This window comes from Peromyscus eremicus, chromosome 10 (assembly GCF_949786415.1).
Source record: "Peromyscus eremicus chromosome 10, PerEre_H2_v1, whole genome shotgun sequence".
NCBI classification, from domain to species: domain Eukaryota; kingdom Metazoa; phylum Chordata; class Mammalia; order Rodentia; family Cricetidae; genus Peromyscus; species Peromyscus eremicus.
The window spans coordinates 10,171,850-10,191,970 of NC_081426.1; the positions used below are offsets into that span (position 1 = coordinate 10,171,850).

General features: G+C 39.2%; 1 protein-coding gene and 1 non-coding gene across 3 annotated transcripts in view; one reads left to right on the forward strand and one right to left on the reverse strand.

The window, feature by feature from the left end:
• Vps54 (VPS54 subunit of GARP complex) overlaps positions 1-20,121 on the reverse strand; it is a 91,353-nt gene that overhangs the window by 67,709 nt on the left and 3,523 nt on the right. The window contains exons 2-3 of one of the 2 annotated variants that reach the window (XM_059275378.1): positions 5,820-5,975; positions 4,088-4,293 (exon numbers count right to left, since the gene is read on the reverse strand). In XM_059275378.1, coding sequence (XP_059131361.1) covers positions 4,088-4,293; positions 5,820-5,955 — 342 coding nt within the window. In that variant the 5' untranslated portion in view covers positions 5,956-5,975. Of the gene's footprint in view, positions 1-4,087; positions 4,330-5,819; positions 5,976-20,121 lie in introns of both variants that reach the window. The other variant, XM_059275377.1, reaches the window with a different exon arrangement.
• LOC131921292 (5S ribosomal RNA) lies at positions 8,600-8,718 on the forward strand. The gene has a single exon (XR_009381924.1). It is a non-coding gene; the product is annotated as a 5S ribosomal RNA (ribosomal RNA).

The following is a 20,121-nucleotide window of genomic DNA, read 5'->3' on the forward strand; positions in this document are numbered from 1 at the left end:
GACAGTGATTTAGATTTCTACCACACTAACAATGCACAGTAGCACCTACTCATTTCAACTTGCAATTTGTAGGTTCTATATAAAAATACTTGAGAATACTGCTTACAAATCAGATATTATACATATTAAATGTCAGTAATGTAGCCATATTCATCCTATTCCCATAAAATCAACAATGTAAACAGGTGAAATAAAATCAGCTATATTTAAATTAAGCTTATAAGTTTAAAAATATTAAAAGCAGTAATTATAAAACTATAAATACATATTGAGCTGGATAATGGCTCATGTCTATAATCCCAGTTACTAAGGAGGCTGAAGTGGAAGGACCAGTTGAGGCCAGTTGGGCAAAACAGTGAAGAGTTCAACACACACACATACACACACACACACACACACACACACACACACACACACACACACACACGTAGAGTCAGCCTTTATTAATAGATACATATTTTCCACTGTGTCATTTGACTTTTTTTAAAGACTGAACTGGTAACTGAGATATTAATAATAGTTACTTGCTGAGTTACAAGTGAGTGATAGGCCATTTCAAATTCAGCATTCAATTCTTGCATTCAGAAAGCACAATTTAAAGAAGCATGCTGAGATGGGCATGGAGCAAGCTCAGTACTCAGGGTGTCCGGGCAGGCAGCCTTCTGTGAGTTCACTCTGAGTTTGAGACCAGCCTGATCTATACAGCTGGTTCAGGCCAGTGAGAGCTACAGAGTGAGACCCTGTCAAGAAGAAGAAAAGAGAAAGAAGGAAAAGAAGAAGAAAGGAGAAGAAGAAAGGAAGGAGGAAGAGAACGAAGAAGAACAACAAGAGGAGGAAGAAGAAGAAGAAGAGAAAAGGAAGAAGGAGGAGGAAGAGAAGAAGAATGTTGAATTGGACATTTGTTTGGCTACAGTAAAGGTGTCTGCTTAAGGTAGGATGCTCTGTTGTAGTAAACTGGAGACATGGGGAAAGTTCTACTCTGGAGATATATATATATATATATATATATATATATATATATATATATATATATATATATATATATATATATTTTCCCCTTGAGAACTTTATCATCAGACAATCTCTCAAATGATTGAAGCAGAACTATACATGTTCTTTTTCTCTCAAAGTGTCCGGGGTGCGGAGGGAGGCCTATACTGGCAATTTACAACATTTCCTGAATTGCCTCTCTCCTTTTTCTACTTGTGTTTAAAGTAAAGTTCATAAAGAAATAGCTGGAACATTGTTTCAAAACCTGTCTCTGGCCAGGAGTGGTAATACAGCGTGGTAATGCAATTGGTAGGCAAAAGCGGCAGATTTCTCCATTTGACGTCAGTCTGGTCTATACTGTGAGTTCCAAGCCAGCTAGGGCTACAGAGTAAGACCTTGTCTCAAAAACACAGAACATCAGCAATTGCTCCTGGAAAGAGATATTCTCTTTCCACCTCCCCAAATTTTAATAAATTTATGCTGATTTTTGTCTTTCTCTTCTAGCTCAACTGTGGTCTTTGAAGTCCACCAAACACTTTCTGTAACTGCAGTCACTTGCTGAGGTTAGTCAGAAATGTAGAGACACCATCACCGATGCCTAAACCTGGCAGTATCCCAACCTCAAAAAACACAGAGCAGCAATAATGTTCTTATGGTCGGAGCCTTCCATGGAAAAGCCTCAGAGTTCCACAGCAGTATTCAACACTAGGAGACAGATGAGTGAAAGGGAAGCTGTGCGTCTCCCTTGGACTCATACACTCTCTAGAAGCCACTGGAAGAAGAGAACGGATTTGGCCTACAGGAAGCCAAATGTGTGTGTAGTAAGGGACGATGGGCTCTCCTCCTGTACAAACTCCCCACTTTTAGCACCAAATCCTGTGACAAATCACAACAAAGCAGATCCAACAATTACAGTTCAGATTTCAGAGTAAGTCAGCATCTTCATGATCATCACCAGAAAAGGAGGTAGTAAGCTGAGGCAGGGTAGGATATGTGAAGCTCTTTTTGTCTCAGTGACCACGGTGGCAAGAAAGGAATCAGTTTCTGTGGCTCTGTCCTTGAACATGTCTAGGATAGTTTTGTTTGTTTCCATGTCTTCAGGAAGCTCAATTTGTGTGTCTTTTACAAACCATTTCTAGCTCAATACCAAGGGTCTTCCTATTATTGGTATCATACAAGTAGATCTTTGCCCAAGCTTAGATTCCAGTCTGGACATATGTAGAGGTTTGGCCACAGACCTAATCAGCACAATAGGCCTGTCAAACTCATCCAAAGCTTCCCCTTCACACTGAAAGGATGACTGTGCCAGACTACGCTTTATTGGTTGAAACAGAAAGCTTAGGAAATCATTCCCAAGAGAACAGAGGTCTTTCAGTGGGCAATCCTCATTGTCTCCAAAGTCAACAAACAGAAGCCCAAGGTGTCAGGATACAGGATCCACACCAGGAACAGTTTATACACTAGGGTATTGCTAGAGCATACCCTACATGCCCAGCCAAATCTTCAGGCAGAATGTTCTCGTGGTCATAGTCATCTCATTGATAAGCTTATACAATTGTAGACTGTGGAGCCAACGATTTGGATCCAGAAGTTGTTAGGATGTTAAAAACAGAAAATTAGACAACAGGGTACTGAAGTCATGACTGGGGATTCCCAAACACGGAAGCCTCTGGACTGGTACGGGCTCCAGACTTCAGAAAGCTGTCATTGTTAGGTTTATCTCAGGATCCCTCTTCTGTTCTTACAACAGCAACATCACTACTTCCACTCGGGGAAGAACCTCTAAAAGTATGGCCTCGGGCTACAACAATTTTCCACAAAACTTCTTCTGCGCGTTCGCCTGGCTGTTACTTCCTAATCTTCTCACATTGGCTGGCTGCTTACATTAGACCTTGGTTTCTGTGACATGGACAAGTCTCTTCTAAAGCTGTTCATCTCCTGAAACTGCCCCCAGTTTCAAATGCTTGCTTGCTGCAGTGACCTTCTGCTTCCTGAGATGTAGAGAAGTCTTGATAGTAATGTTCCCTCTTAATTCTTCCTCACAGCTAATTTTGTCTTCTGGAGCCTTACAGAGAGAATGAACCATCTTATGGACTCTCTGTATGATTCTGCCCACAAATTTCTGAAGAATTTACAGCCGCTAAACAGTGGCATGTTCTCTGTTGGGCTCTGACAGATTGTTGCTTTGGCCTTGCACACCTGAACAAGCAAATTACTGATAAGAGGCATTCACTCCACATGAATCCATGCACCTGTCTGTTTCCACAGCTGTTTAGTACTGGCTCATAGCCAGCCAAGATGAGTTGCATAGTCTTTGGAGGAACCCCATCTCTATCTTACTGTTGTTCTCTCCAACAAGTCAGTCACAGTTCTCTGCTTCCACCTCCACAAGCAGTAATAGGTACTATTGCACCTGTTGGAATCCAAAGGCCTAGGGCTATTTTCTGAATAGCGGACAGCCCACTCAGGACATGAAGCCCACTCAGGACATGTTCTACTGGACTGGCTTACACCCAGTCTTCCAGAGTCAGACATCATGTGCCCTGCCTCTCATCTCACTTGGCTTGCTTCTCCCTCTCACACCCTAACCTACTAACTCCCTAAATCTCACAGATCAACTGAGCTTTGTAAAACTCATAGAGCCATTTCTCCTTGACAGGTAGGGTAGGGTCCCACTGAATCTTAACACTAATAAAAATCTGTAATCCTGAAAAATCACTACAAAACAAAGTAAAATAAATCTATTAAAATGTATCTAAAGAAACACAACCCAGACAACAGAATTTGTATACATAAAAAATACCATGAAAAAAAAGAATACCAGTCAGGCCGTGGTGGTGCACGCCTTTAATCCTAGCACTCAGAAGGCAGAGCCAGGCGGATCTCTGGAAGTTCAAGGCCAGCCTGCTCTACAGAGCAAGATCCAGGACAGGCACCAAAACTACAGGGAGAAACCCCTGTCTCGAAAAACCAAAAAAAAAAAAAAAAAAACAGAATACCATGGCTTCAAAGCTTATTGCTCAAAAATCTACATGAATCAAACTAAAATTCTATTACTTTTGACTTGATTACAACTAGATTCAAGATTAGCTGTTACCTGAGAGATTTCCTGTTGATATGCTATAAAATGTTCCTTGCTGATCTGTGGGAGGTAGAATGAAGGTATGACTTCAGTGTCCACAAAGTCCAATCCCCATGTTTTTGTGAAGAAGTCGGATTCTCTTTTTGCTAATGTAGGATCATTTAATGCTGCTGGGAGATTTACTTTGGAATGATAGACAGTCCATCTATGTTGATCTGTAACTAGAGATGGGGCAACACATAAACTATTTGAATCACCTGCAAAAGTAAACAAGAGACCTCTGTAAAGTTTGCTCTATGCCTGGGAGTATATCCTAGAAAAAATAAAAATGCTTAGAGTCTATTTTATATGCAATCAAACTCTTTCTCCATGGTAAATTATTAATAAAAGTCATCCTCATCATCCAGTATCAGTTATCAAAGGAATAAGAAACGAAAGATAAAAGACATGCAGAATTTGAGGGTTACAAATTCCAAAATGGGAGCATGTATCTATTAATAGAAAATCCTTTCATTGATTAATTTCTTTAATTACAATTTCTCTCTTTTTCCCAAAACTAAAAATACCTCAGTGTTTCTTTTTAAAGATACACCTTTTTTTCCTGTTATATTATGGCAGGCACTCATCATTTAAATGTCCTTTGCTTAGCTTATAATCAGGTGACACAATGCTGCTACAGCATTAATCTTAAAGGAAGAACAATATGCAATAATCCTCATTATTTACAGATTTGTTATAAAAAGTTCTATGAGCACCTAACTAGCACATAGTGAATTACCACTGCTGGGGTCACTGCCCCTCAGGTCATAACACTGTCATCAGTCAGGAGACACGTACCCTTATCTTGCTTATGCTTCTGGTTAAAGATACTTATTTACTATCCATCAGTCACTACAATGTAGATTTCATGACTGTCAACATTATAAGCAGTGCTTGCATGAAGCTTTCTTTCTACATGTTTTCTCCATAAAGCACAGCACAACTTTCCTGTGTTTAGTCACGCTAGACAGCACCTCAGGACTATGTTACAATTCACTTTAAACAACAATGCCTCCAACAAAGTAACAACAATAAAGCAAAATGCATAACATTAAATAGGCTGCATAAAGATTATTCGTGGGCCGGGCGGCAGTGGCCAGGTGGCGGTGGTGCACGCACTCAGGAGGCAGAGGCAGGCGGATCTCTGTGAGTTCGAGGCCAGGCTGGTCTACAGAATGAGTTCCAGGAAAGGCGCCAAAGCTACACAGAGAAACCCTGTCTCAAAATAAAAACCAAAAAAGAAAAAAGAAAAAAGGAAGACTATTCGTTGCCAGGAGCTGAAACAAGAGCACTCGCAGTTGGGAACACCTGTATTAGGCAACTCAATTTTTTTTTTTTTTACTGCTCTGCACACAACTACAAATACCACCAAAGTACAACAAATATTTAATATTGGAGTTAAAATACATTTTAGGGAATAGGAATATTTTTAAATACAGAATCTGCAAATAATAAGGACTGATTATACTACATTTTAACTAAATAGCTTTCAATCTGCTCCTCCATTTTCAGTAATTTTCCAGTTAATTCCTTTAATGGAAATTCGTGAAAAACTATATCCTAATTTCCCAATCACCTATACAGTTTGGTTTTTTTAGCATTATAAAATTTACTCTTTTGAGGTTAAGTATATGAAATATGAAATATGACTACACTTTTAATGATAACACAAATCATCAGAAAAATTCTCAAAAAAAAAAAAAATTACCTGTGGGCTCCTGGGGACATACATCTGGCAGTGACTGCACAGGTCGAATGTGTTTTGCTGGATCTACCTCTTTTTTAAAGAAACCATCACTGCTGCTTCCTTGAGGCACTGGAGAAGATCTGTGGCTTGAAGCCATTGCATAAAATCACCACTCAACTAAAAATAAGAAACAAATAATAATTAAGACACTACAAACAAAAATCTATCTATAGACATAATACACATCGCAAATAGTCTTTCAAAACCAGTAGCATTTTTTCAAAAGCCCTCCAAGTGTAGATACTTGAATATCCATTGTTATAGAATATTATTTTAAGTTGTTACTTTTGTTTATGTTGCATTTTTTTACTGTGCTGTGTTACCTTGCCCGTCTAAAACACCTGACTGGTCTAATAAAGAACTGAATGGCCAATAGCAAGGCAGGAGTGAAAGGGTAGGTGGGGCTGGCAGGCAGAAAAAATATATAGAAGGAGAAGTCTGAGAGGAGAAAAAAAAGGAAGAGTAGCCAGAGGAGGAGAACACTAGGGGCCAGCCACCCAGCTACACGGCAAGTCACGAAGAGTAAGATAAACAGAAGTAAGAGAACGGGAAAATCCCAGAGGCAAAAGGTAGATGGGATAATTTAAGTTAAAGAAAGCTGGCAAGAAACAAGCCAAGCTAAGGCCGGGCATTTATAAGTAAAAATAAACCATGTATGATTTATTTGGGAGCTGGGTGGCGGGCCCCAAAAGACCAAAAACAATCAACAACAACAATCTGTGGTTAATTATGAAAGTTGTTCAGAACATTTAGTTTGCTAAGAAACTTATTTTTCCTTGTTTGAAAAAGAAATCCCACAGGTGAACATTCTTACTTATAAAAGTACAAATACATAACAATCTGTAACCAAAATATTAAAGATGAGACATGCCATTCATTCAACAAGACTAGGCTAGTGCCTAAAGTTTTAAGTCTATTTTGCTGGGTTCAGATCTCCTCTCCAGTCCTCAACAGCATAACCATATGAAATTCTTTAACCTATGTGTGCCTTTCCTCATCTGTAAAATAGATGAAAAAGGCTGTATCTCAAATATATCTGAAAAATTATGAGCACATATACAGGTAAAGTTTAATGCTATCTCAATGTTAGTGTTCACAGATTAGCTATTATAATTATATAATATTCATATTATGTAACTGAAACTCAGTAATTATCATAAGATCATTAGGAAAAACTATAAATGAAACAATACTGCAACTCAGGGCCAAAGAAGTATTATTTGATTATTTTGTTATGAAATATTTAGAGATTATCTAATTTAAGTTGTCTTATACTAGAGATAAATATAACAGGGCCCCCAAAATTATGTGCTGTTGTGTGATATTTTGTTTGTGTTCTGACAAATAAAGCTTGCCTGGAGATCAGAGGGTGGAGCTAGCCACTAGTTGACCATAGAGGCCAGGCAGTGGTGGCACACACTTTTAATCACAGCACTTGGAAGGAGGAAGCAGGAAGATCAGGAGTTCAAGGCCACCCTGGCTACACAAGACTGAACCAGTCTAAAAGAGAAACAGAGCTGGGTGGCGTGGTGCATGCCTTTAATCTCAGCACATTTGGGAGGTGGAGAAAGGATCTCCGTGCCCTCCCTCTCCAATTCGGTCTGAGGATTCTGAGAGGTAAGAACTGACTGTGACTGCTCCTTTGCTTCTCTGATCTTTCAGCTTTCACTTTAATATCTGACTCTGGGTTTCTATTTAATAAAACTAATTAGGATCATGCTTCAATATACTATAACAAATTAAAACAAAAACAAAAAACAAGGTGGAAACCTGGCAAATGGGAAAGAATCAGAACTATGGGGGGTTGGAGAGATGGCTCAGTGGTTATGAGCACTGGCTGCACTTGCAGAGGCCCTGGGTTCAGTTCCCAGTATCCACATGGCAGCTCCAGAGGATCCAATACCCTCCACAGGTACTGCACATACACAGTACACTGACATACATGAAGGCAAAACACTCATGCACATAATTTAAAAAAACTAAATCTTTTTTTAAAGAGTTGTAAATAAGAAACAGAGATACAGAACTACAACCCACAGCAAACAGCTCATCCACTCAGACTTCCAGTTTGCTAAAAACTGTATTTCTCAGGGTTACCAGAATATCTGTCTCAGCACTTTTAGTACACGAAACACAACCAGTCAACCACTTAACTTAAGTAGATGGAACATCTAATTAAGACAGTAAAAAATTCTGCATTGGGGCATATGCCTTTAATCTCAGCACTTAGGAGGCAGAAGCAGGAAGATCTCTGTGAGTTCACAGCCAGCTGGTCTACAGAGATAGTAGAAGGGAGGGAGGGAAGGAGGGAGAGGGAAAGAGGAAGGAAAGAAGACGCTGCTAAAAATACACAGACTATGGAGTCTCTAAAGGTATGACTACAGACCAACTACTAAAGACCTAGCTTTCAGGTGACAAGAAAAAAGAGGAACAGGTGAGTAAGGTTTAAACCTTATAAGGGGGAAACAATCAAATCAAAACATAAGAAATTATATAAGAATACTGGTCGGGTTACAATTCTATCAAGTCATTCTAGACTAAATTAATAAAGAGGCAACAACTAAAAGCAGTTATACTTGACTGAATCTTGTTCTTATAAAATGGCTTTAAGACATCCTTGGAACTTTTAATATGGATTGGCTATTGAATGGTATTTTGAAATCATTGATTTTCTTATTTGTATTAACAGTATTGAAAATATCAGAAATGTCTTTATGCTTAGCATTAAAGATTTAGAAGTGGTCTACGGCCATACCACCCTGAACGCGCCCGATCTCGTCTGATCTCGGAAGCTAAGCAGGGTCGGGCCTGGTTAGTACTTGGATGGGAGACCACCTGGGAATACCAGGTGCTGTAGGCTTTGAAAAAAAAAAAAAAAGATTTAGAAGTGATATACCTCACTATCTGCAATTTACTTTTAAATTATTGAGCAAAAAATTTGCGTAACAAATCTGACAAAATGTAAAAACAAAATAAATAAAATATATTGAGAATTACATATTCTTTTGTTTTTCCATATGAGTTAGAATTTTCAAAGAAAAATTTTGAGGGAAGGAAACTACATATTTGTAAAATATTAATTAGTACAAAATGTAAGTATGGTGGGAACTACTCAATTTGTAATCATTATTTAATCTATCTCAAGATGGCATTATTGTATAACTTCAAATATGGAAAAACCTATCAAAAGGTTTCAAAGTTCATGTGACAAAAGAATTTTACCATATACAGAAACTGGAATTCCCTAAAAGATGAGGAAACAGCTACAATGTATTATGAACATTACCTAGATAGCATGTAAAAGTTATTTCCTTCTACACTGTAGTAGTTACTGCTTAGAGAAACTACAGATAATACAAAAATATTTAGAGTCAACTTGAAATTCTCCATACAATTGCCTATTGTACATAAGCTGATAGAGAAAGTCCATTTTATTTCTCTTGCCTACTATTTTGACTCTACACGAAACATCTTATTAGAGCAGCTCAAATACAGCTATAAACTATTCATGTCAGCATGCAAAATAATGGGCTTCACTGCAGCACTTTCATACATATGTGTCGTTCTCCTCTGTTCTCAGGTGTCCTCCATCTCTATGGGGCAAACACACGAACTCAGTCTCCTTTCCCCTAGTCATCACAAGTGATACCTTACTGTCCAATCTAAACTGCCTGTCATTCTATGGACTTCTACAGTCCCTCTGCTTCCAGTCTAAACTACTATGTGCAGAGTTCAAGATTTATCTAAGTTTTCACCCTATTATATTTCATCTCAAAAACTTTTATAAATTATTACTTCCCAAATAAATCTCAAATTTCATTAAGCGGTACTCAAGACTTTTACAGTTGAATATTAACTTGTCTTCCTTTTTTATAGTCTCATACCTTATTTCCTGTGAATAAACTCTTGCAGAAAAAGGGGCCTAACTGTCCTTTAGGATGATGTCCAGGCTACTTTGTCTTGGGGAAGGCTATACCCTTCTAAAATATTTATACCATCTTCTCCCTTTTCTCCCTTAAAAGGTCCAAGTTTCACTTCTAGATTACACAGCTAAAGAAAACAAACATACACATATTTGAAAATGTGAATAAAAATAATTTCAACATTGGCCTATAATCTCAGCAGCCAGGTGTCAGGTCCAAAAGAAATTCAGGACAAATGGCTATCTGTGACCTATCAGCATACCAGAGCCCATGCTGGCCTCCAGGCTCCCTCAGTTGTGGTAGATAGCTGTTCTGAGTATGTATGACCTTGAAGTACATGCCCCTGAGGTGTGGTCGCTCGGGGACCCTTAAGAACTGGGATGCACATACACAGCGCTCTTTTTCCTCCCTCATGGTTTGGATGCTGAGATGGACCAGGTAGATCTTGGACCAGGCAGAAGATCAGCATGGACCACAGCTCGGTTTTTCAGGCTGTAGTGAGTTTTATCTTCTAATAAATTCCTTTGCCTGCTATACAGACTCCATAGATTTCTAGCAATACTCAGTATCAGAAGTACGTACCTGTTAAACATTTCACAGCCCATGCTGGCGTCCTGGCTCTTCTCACCCTACCCTTACCCTAAACTTCTCCAGCTCATAAGCTTCCCTCCCCCTAGTTCCCATTCCCTTATAACCCTGCTATTTTTTTCAGCTATGTGCTCGCTCTCTTGGCCCCTCTCTCTTTGTAGTCTTCTCTTGCTCTCTCGCTCTCCCAATCTCTCCTCTCATGGTCATGCTATCTGCTGGCCATGTTCGGTCTACTACTTTCTCTCCCTGCTCTGGACTCTCCCAGTTGCCTCTAGCTGTACTCACCCTCCTATCTACAATAAAAACCTTCCTCCCAAGCATAACTTAGAGTGGTCATAGTCTCAGTTTGTACACCAGAGAGGCTAAGACAGGAGAATTGAAACTTCAAGGCCCACTTATGTTATTATGCCACAGAGTGAGTTCAAGACCATACCCAGTCCAAAAATAAAAAGTAAAAAAAAAAAGTGTAAGTGTTCTGGTTTGCTTTCTATTGCTGTGATAAAGACTGCGACCAAAAGCAACTGGGGAGGAAAGGATTTATTTAGCTCATACATCTCAGCCACAGTCCATCACTGAGGGAACCTGAGGCAGGCAATTGGAACAGAGATCCTGGAGGAACGCTGCTTACTGGCTTGTTCCCATGGCTTGATCAGGCTGCTTTCCTATACAACCTAGGACCATCTCCCCAGCCCACAGTGGGCTGGGCCCTCCCGCACTAATCATGAACCAAGAAAATGATCCACAGGCTTGCCTGCAGGCCAATCTGATAAAGGTATTTTATAAATTGAGGTTTCCTTTTCCCAGACGATCTTAGCTTGTGTACAGTAGACAGAAAACTAGCCAGCACAGGGGGAAATGATTAAGTAGTACAGTACTTAATTGGCATGCATGGAGACCTTGGGTTCAATCTCTAGTACTGTAAATATAATAATAATCTTAGTATTTTTAAAAGAAAGTTCAAACAAACTCTTAATTTAGAAGAAAATGGTTAATTAGCTACAGTATAACTAACCAATTAAAAATAATATATTAATAATAAGACTACAGGGACCAGGAGCATACCTCAGTCAGTAAAGTGCTGAAAAACCTACATTCTCCAAACCTACATTAAGAAATCAGACGGGCATGGTAGTGTGCACTTGTAATCCCAGTGCACAGTGATAAACCTGGAGAATCCTGGGCTCTCTAGCCAGTCAGCCTAGCCTACTTGGTGAGTTCCAGACCAGTGAAAGACACTACCTCAAATTCTAAAAGGTTGATGGTACCAGAAGAACAACACCCAAGGCTTCCACATGCATGCACATACATACATACATACATACATACATACATACATATGCTGTGCATACATATTTACATGTGAACACACAACACACACAAAGAAACAAAGCACATTGTTAAACTATCTGTTTTGCTAAATACTACTGTCAGTCATATGCCATAAGCAAATTTGGGAACTTTTCCTTCACACAGACACACACACACACACACACACACACACACACACACACAATTTAGGTTCACTGAATAATTTATTAGAATTCCTTTAGTCAAAACAAGATAAAATGGCTCACTAATCCACTCAACCATTCATGTAAATTTACTCCATCAGAAAGAGGCACTCAGTGAAGGATACCATTGTCAATTCTGATAACAAATGCCCTGGCTATTCAGAAACTAGTTCTGTAGACCAGGATGGCCTCGAACTCAGAGATAAATACCTGTGACTCTAGGTCCAGGGGATCCAACACCCTCATCCGGCCTCTGTGAGCACATGACACACACAAACAGCCTCTCATGCAGACATGCACAAATATCCCCGTGTGTGTGTGTGTGTGTGTGTGTGTGTGTGTGTACACATGCAAATTTTTTACACACATACACATACACACACAGAGAAATAAACATTTTTAAAGGTGGAAGAAAAAGCAAGAAAAAACTATCAGACCAAAACGCACCAGTAAAAAAAAAAAAAAAAAACACAAACCCTTGAGATTGGCAATTAGGAAATCACAACTCATACCAGAAAGCACTATCAAGTCAACAATGGAGTGAAAGTCAGACTACCAAGACTGAGTTGGGACTGATGAGGAAATGAAGAAAAAAAACAATGTTCAAAGTCAGGTGAATTACAGCATTTGGGGAGCTGAAGAAAGACTAAAAGTTGGGGCCAGCCTGGGCTACAGTGCAAGACCCTGTCTCCAAAAGAAGGTTCAGCTTCTATTTCAAAAGCCTCACTTGTGGTATCATAAAAAAGATCCATCTAGCCAATTCTTTCATATATAAAACCATTTTGTGACAACGCACAATGTACAGGAGACACAACAGAACGTTAACAGTGATTTTACTCTGCCTAGTGGGATAACAGATCTCTCCTGACAACTGTCCCCTTTCTAAACATATCATCCCAGGCCTTCATCCTTCTGATCCAAACTAGTACTCTGGGTTCTTCACAGTACTTTTTCATGTTACAGGGGACTTATTTATCTTGTTTCCTGCCTTCCCCACTATACTATAACAACTGACATTTGCCTCATTTACTGTCCTGTACTACACCTAGCACTAAGTCTAAGCAAGTTATAGACTTTGTGAATGTTGACTAGATGAACAAATAAATGATTACTGTGGAAAGTTAGGTAAGGCTACACGTGCCATTAACAATGGCTCCCATGGATTCATATATATTCAAATATAATATTAAAACCTAAGTCCATAATATCTTATATAATAGTACTTGACTTTCTAAAAGTTGATTCCAGCTATCTTTCCTGAAACATAATACAATGCTTAAGAAAACTGGTCACACAGACTTAAGACATTTATCATTTACTAGTTATATAACATCTGATAGCTTTCTTACCTCCAGACATTTCAGTGTCCTCATTTACAAAAGGAAATAACACACAGGAATGTTGTAAGGTTTAAGTATCTTTTGTAAGCTCATGACACAATAATTGGAACACGGAAGACAATAAATAACCTCAACTACTACTGCTAATACTGTATACATCTTAGTTTTAAATAACAAGAAAACATTAGCATTCATACTTCCACATCCAAACATTTACACTTTAACAACATGGATTTCCATTTCTTTGTTTAGTTCCAGTCTTGAGACTGTAGGTGAGGGGTGGGTATGGAGACAAGAAACAGCAAAACCAAGGAAAGAAAAGCAGCCAATCACAGAACAAAGATTCTCACTGCATGTCCATAAAAAAAAGAGAGGGAGAGTATTGGAAAGCAATGAGGAACCCAGAAAGGGAAAGGAGAGAAAAAGAGCAAATCAACAGACCCAGAGATTATGAGGTACTTTAGGCTTACGCCCCAACCTGAGATCAAGACGGGACTAGGCAACAACCCAGCAAACTGACCTACAAGAGGTAGTTGCTTCATATCCTACTCCTGTATTAAATGTTTTTTTTATCTTGGGGAGTTAGGAAAGAGATCAGCTGAGACAAAAACTAGATTGCTTCACTTCCACATCTAGTTCTAAGGGTTTTCTGAAGTCTCACATCAAAAAGGAGGTAAGGTATATATTATTAATGAATAAAACGAAGATGTCATGAAAGGAAGCGATCTAAAAACAGTAAAAATAATATCATCATCAGAATTTTACTAAACACTATATAGTTCATAATTGATTGCCTCCATTCAGACTATTTTGCTGATCTTCAAAACAATCTCATAAACGCATTTATAGTAAATGCATTATATAGTAAAAGAAATAGGTTCAGAAGTAACTTGGTTTCAAAAGGTAAGTAATTATGACTACAGGATGTGAATTCAGACTTTCTGATCTAAATTCCATGCTTGTTTCTACATCACACAGTCTCTTCAGTTAAAAAATAAATTAATTTCACTCTTACAACCATTATTTATGTTTTCCCTTTGGGGGGGGAGCTTTCTGAGACAGTCTCACTAAGTAGCCCAAGTAGGCCATGAGCACTTTTAACAGAAGCTGGCCTAGAACTTACAAACTGCCGGCCTCAGTCTCCCTAGCATCTGGAGCATGGGCATGGACCACCACACCTGGCTGTCTACACACATCTAATCTAGAAAAGAACTCTAGAAGACTTGAACTAGACTCTTCCTTCAGGGTAATACAGTGCACATTTCCATCAGTGTGATGGACTGTAGTCTCCTGAGCAAAGAGGCAATCCTCTACTCAAACCAGGAAAACAAGTTACGATGGGCAAACACCCTTTCAACAAGAAATGTGTCCTGAATTTGAAAGAACTGACTTATACAATCATCTTTCACCACATGCCTATTTGTAATTTAAGATGATTATAAAGTTGAGATCCCCACCCCCACTGAGCTAGACAGTGCTAGCTATTTAAATACAATTTTAGATTTAAATTTAGGAAGAATTTAAGGGATGGAGGAAGAGCAGTAAGGATGAGTGAGGTCAATTCTCACTGCTTAAAAAAAAAAGGCAAAAAGTAGCACATCTGATTTCCACAAACTTAGAGTTAACTGATACATATAAGAAAAAAAATGAATAACTATATTTGCAATGTCCTACCAAAAGTCAGTTTGGCAGAAGTCAGGAGAGGTATTTTTCAACAGAAGTCCTCTGCCCACCTCTTCTCTCCACCTTATTTTTTTCTTTAATCTCACCTTTAGTTGGTTTCTTGAGGTTTGCCTACAAAATTCTTAAAATATTTCATATTCTAAGAAGTACTTCCCACATTTCTTAGAATTTTTAAGACCAATTTCTTGTAAATGGTATAGGTGAAGTTTCTTTCATGGAACTGAGACACAAATAACAAACTTCTACACTACTTAAAATTTACCAGCAGGAAGAACCTGCTAATCATAAAGGACTTCCGATTTAACTGCACATCACACACATCACATGTGATTTCAATACTGAAGCTAAGAGTTAACTATAATGACAAGGCTTTCCAGAAATGCTAATGATCAGCTGGATACTGTGGTGCACACCTGCCATGTCCGCACCAACCCGGCGGTGCACACCTGCCATGTCAACACCGACCAGCCACAGACCCTTCCAGCGACAGTGATGGGCAACGGTGGCATAGAGTCTGTGGGAGTCACAACCAATATCTGATTTGACTGAGGCCCACTCCAGGAGACGGAACCTGGACCCAACACTGCTTGGGTGACCCAGAACCCGAGACAAGCTGGCCTGGGACCTAGGTAAAACCCAACCCTACTGTTCTCCTGAAAGAACGTAGCAGTAAAGACTCTAATGACACTGCTCTACACATAGATCAGTGTCCTGCTCCTCAGAGGAGCCTCCTTTTACAGCAGATGGGCACAAACGTGGAGATCCTCACCAGACAGTATACAGGGAATAACAGACCTGGGAACACTCAGCCCTAAGTGAGGTGTCCACCAAATTCCCCCTCTGGGCTCAGGGAACCCCGTGAAAGAGGAACAGAAAGAATGTAAGGGGATGGAGGGCACCAAGACAGCAAGGCCCTCTAAGTCAACACGATCAAAGCTCCTGTGAATCCAGAGGCTGAGCAGCAGACACGGGCCCACACAGGTCTACACCAGTTTAAGTTTTTCTGAGTGTGGAAAAGAGCAGGTCTCTGCTTCTTGTGCTCTTTCTTGGGCTCTTTTCCTTCTGTTTGTTTTATTCAATTCCAATGGTTTGGCTTTTGTTTTATTACATTATATTTTATTATTATCTGTTAGAAGCCTGTTTTTTTTGTTTTTTGTTTTTTCAAGACGAGGTTTCTCTGTGTAGCCTTGGCTGTCCTGGAACTCACTCTGTAGACCAGGCTGGCCTCGAACTCACAGAGATCTGCCTGCCTCTGCCTCCTGAGTGCTGGGATTAAAGGTGTGTGCCACCATTGCCTGGCAGAAGCTTGTTTTCTAATAAGAGACAAAGGGTGGATCAGCCGATCAGGATGGGAAGTAGGGAGGAAGTGGAGGAGCAGAGGGAGGGAGAAACGGTAATCAGCATATATTATATGAGGGAAAATATCTATTTTCAATAAAAGGGAAAAAAGAAAAATAACAAGAGATAATGTTGGATAGAATAAATTATAAATAATTATACTGGAAATGTTAAGTTGTCTTTTTCCACTTTCATGTGTGTTGTGCATATGTTGGCATATGTGTGTGACAGTACATTCATGTGTGTGAGAAAACAGAAGCCCAAGGTTGATGTCAGGAATCATCATCCACTGCTCTTCCATCTTACCCACTGAGGCAGGCAGGGTCTGTCAATCAAACCTGGAGATCACTGATGTGGCAAGTCTCCCTAACCAGCTTGCTTTGGGGATCTCCTCTCTGTGCCTATCTGGCATCTACTCATTTAAGTGGGACCTGAGGATCTGAACTCTGATAAAATAAATGACAATTCATATGGCATCCTTTCCAGGAAAAAATTATTATATAATTTATAATTTTAAAATTAAATACTATTAAAAATGAAAGTGATGTCCTTTTTTTTTTTTTTTCTATAGCACCCATCAAAAACTCCTAACAGTATTCCAGTAGTTACTAAAAGTAATTCATAGTCATAGGCTTACTCTGGCTCTAGTGTGCAAATATTGAGGACAGTAAGGTCAAGTCAGATGAAGACTGAATATATAGGCTACTAGATTTAGTGAGCAGGTCTTTCTTTTTTTCCAGAGCCGCCAAGTGAGTGCTGAAATGGAAGACAAACTGCTAAGGAGGTGGGCCGCAGGGCTGCCAATGAAGGGATCAAGAAGCAGCAGCTCAAGGAGACAGGCTTGATGAACAGAATATGGATTTGGTACCTGAACATTTTTTGGAGTGGAAGGATTGGACTTATGAAGAGATTGAAGGTACTAGAATTGAATATGTGAGCAGTGAGTTAATCCTGAAAAGAATAGACATCTATATTCTATGTCAAGAACGTAGGAGTTATGTATATACAGCAACTGGGGACATTTTTTATATGAAGAGGAAAAGCCATCTCCGCAGCCTGAGAACTCTTTCTTAAGGTACTTTTCACCACAGGGTTCATGGTGATAGAGTAGGGAAGATGAAGTGAGAAAGTGCACACAACTGAGAATATGTAAGTGTGCAGTCTATGTCAAATAATGCTACCAAGTAAATGCTAAAATTCTTAGATGACGTGACTGTAATCCTGTAGACTAGTCTTATAATTGGAAGATACATGTTTGAAAATAGGGGAAACATCTACACATTTGTGAAAAGAAATTTGTGGGAGTGTGGGTGCTCACTCCACTCATCTTTCCATTGACCTATGGATTAAAAAATCTTAAATAATAAAAAGTAAAGGCCAAAGGACTGGAGAGACGGCTCAGTGGTCAAGTGCACTGACTGCTCTTTCAGAGGACCCAGGTTCAATTCTCAGCAACCACTTGGCAGCTCACAACTGTCTACCTCTACTCCCAGAGTATCCAATGCCTTCTTCTGGTCTCTAAGGGGACCGGACACATGCATGGTACAAAACTGACAGACAAAACACTCATACACATAAATAAATTTGTAAAAAAGTAAAGTCAATGCCAGCTTACCGAGAACTGAAGGATAAAAACTGAGTCAGACCAATGGAGGAGAAAGGAGTGACATGAAGCAGTTCTAGAAATGGCGAACACTATGTGCAGAAGATTTGGAAGAAAAAGAGAGTCTACTGCCAGGTACCACAAACAATTCAAAATGCCTTAGAAAATTACATATTTGGGAATGGGGAGATTGTGGAGCATCTTTGAGGTATAAAGGTAAGTTAGGAAAGGAACTTGTACATCTTAAAGGAATAAGAAATGTGAATTTCATCTTAACTATAAAAGAAAGTTAGAAATAATTTAAGAGACAAATGAAATGACCAGGTTTTCCCTTTAGAAAGACCAATGACTACAGGAAAGGGGAATATTAGAGAAAAAGACCAGGAAAAAAAAAAAAAAAAAAAAAACCCAACCACAGACAGAAATCTTGCAATAAGCTAACTTCAGACATCACTGAAGTTAGTCTCTAGAGTAACGAACTTCAGTTATGTTGATGCATTAAGTAGTTCTTCTGAGGGAAGGCAGGCAGGCAGGGGCAGACACACAGTACTTCTCCCTAGGCTCTGTCATTGTTTGCTGCTGTGGAATCATCCTTCTGCACACTGTGAAGATGTGCTGCTCTCATCGTTAATGAAAAGCTGATTGGCCAATGGCAAGGCAGGATTTTGGGGGCAGAGAGAATGTTGGGGAAAGAGACAGAGTAGGAAGAGACACCATGAGACGCAGAGCGAGCAAGACGGGAAGTACATAGATGAGGTAAATGAGCCTGGGACAGCACATAGATTAATAGAAATGGGTTAATTTAATTTGTAAGAGCTGGCTAAAAACAAGCCCAAGCTTCTGACCGAAGTCTCGGGCTGGGAGGTGGTGGCACACACCTTTAATCCCAGCACTCGGGAGGCAGAGCCAGGCAGATCTCTGTGAGTCTGAGGCCAGCCTGGTCTACAGAGCGAGATCCAGGACAGGCACCAAAACTACACAGAGAAATCCTGTCTCAAAAAAAAAAAAAAAAAATCTCCATGTTCCATCTGTTTATTTGGGACTGGCTAGCAGGACAGAACTACATGTAGTTCTCTACTTTGCTACCTCTATACTGGGTTTGATAACTTCTATAAACCCCTTTCTAATTTATTCTTTTGAAACAACATTCCCAGGGTATGTTAGAACCTACAAACCATCTTTAGGCTAATGCTCTCCCAACCAGAACTATTTGGCTCCCCAGACACAGCATCTTACTACACATAAACTCACTTACATGGACAATAATTTTGTAATGCAGCAATTATCAATCACACTCACAATTTTCTAGATGAAAAAATTGAAGTCCAGAAACATTTAATAATTTAGTAATTCGCTAAAGTCTCATGGATAGTAAATAACAAAAGGTGAAGTTATCATCCTTTATCACCAATTTAGCTTATTAAAAACATCACCTAAAAGTCAAGCACAGTGGCACAGGTCTATAGTCCTCATACTCAGCAAAGTCCAAAGTCAGACTGGTCTGCATGCTAAGTTCCAGGTCAACCACAAGTGTATAAGGAGACCCTGTCTCAAAAGATTAATTAATTAACTTTAAAATTAATTATCTTTTTAAAAACATTAGTCAAAAGTGAGACCCAAAGGAGAAGTAGATTCATACAATAACATTGTGTATAAAATATGAAAATGTATGGACATTTATTACATACTACATACATACTTGCATTCATACATTAATATTCAAACATTTGGCGTCTTTCTTGTCAGTTACCAGGAGGTAGGGATGGGGAGTGTGGTGAAGATAGGATCACTCTTGCTAAAGAAGATAGTATCACATATTTCTAATTTCAAAAACCTATGCAATAACAATCAACAATTGAAAACACAGTAGTTCAAATTTCCAGTAATATAAGGCTGACATTTTAAGGGGAAAAGGGTATTTTTCTTTTTTCTTTTTTAAATGTATTTTATTTTATGTGTATGAGTGTTTTGCCTGCATATACATATATGTGTACCACATGTTTGCTTGGTGTCCGAGAAGGACAGAAGAGGGCATCAGATCCCCTGGAACTGGAATTATAGACAGTTGTGGGTATTAGGAACTAAATTCAGGTCCTCTAGAAGAGCAGCCAGGGCTCTTAACTACTAAGTCATCTCTCCAGCCCCAAAAAGGGTATCTTTCTCCGGATTTTAAAACTGAACAGACTCAAGAATATCTACACTTTTTCCTACAATTCTTTCCTTTTGCTTTGTCCTCAACTGCTATCCCGCTAAAGAGAGTTGCTAGATGATTTAAGC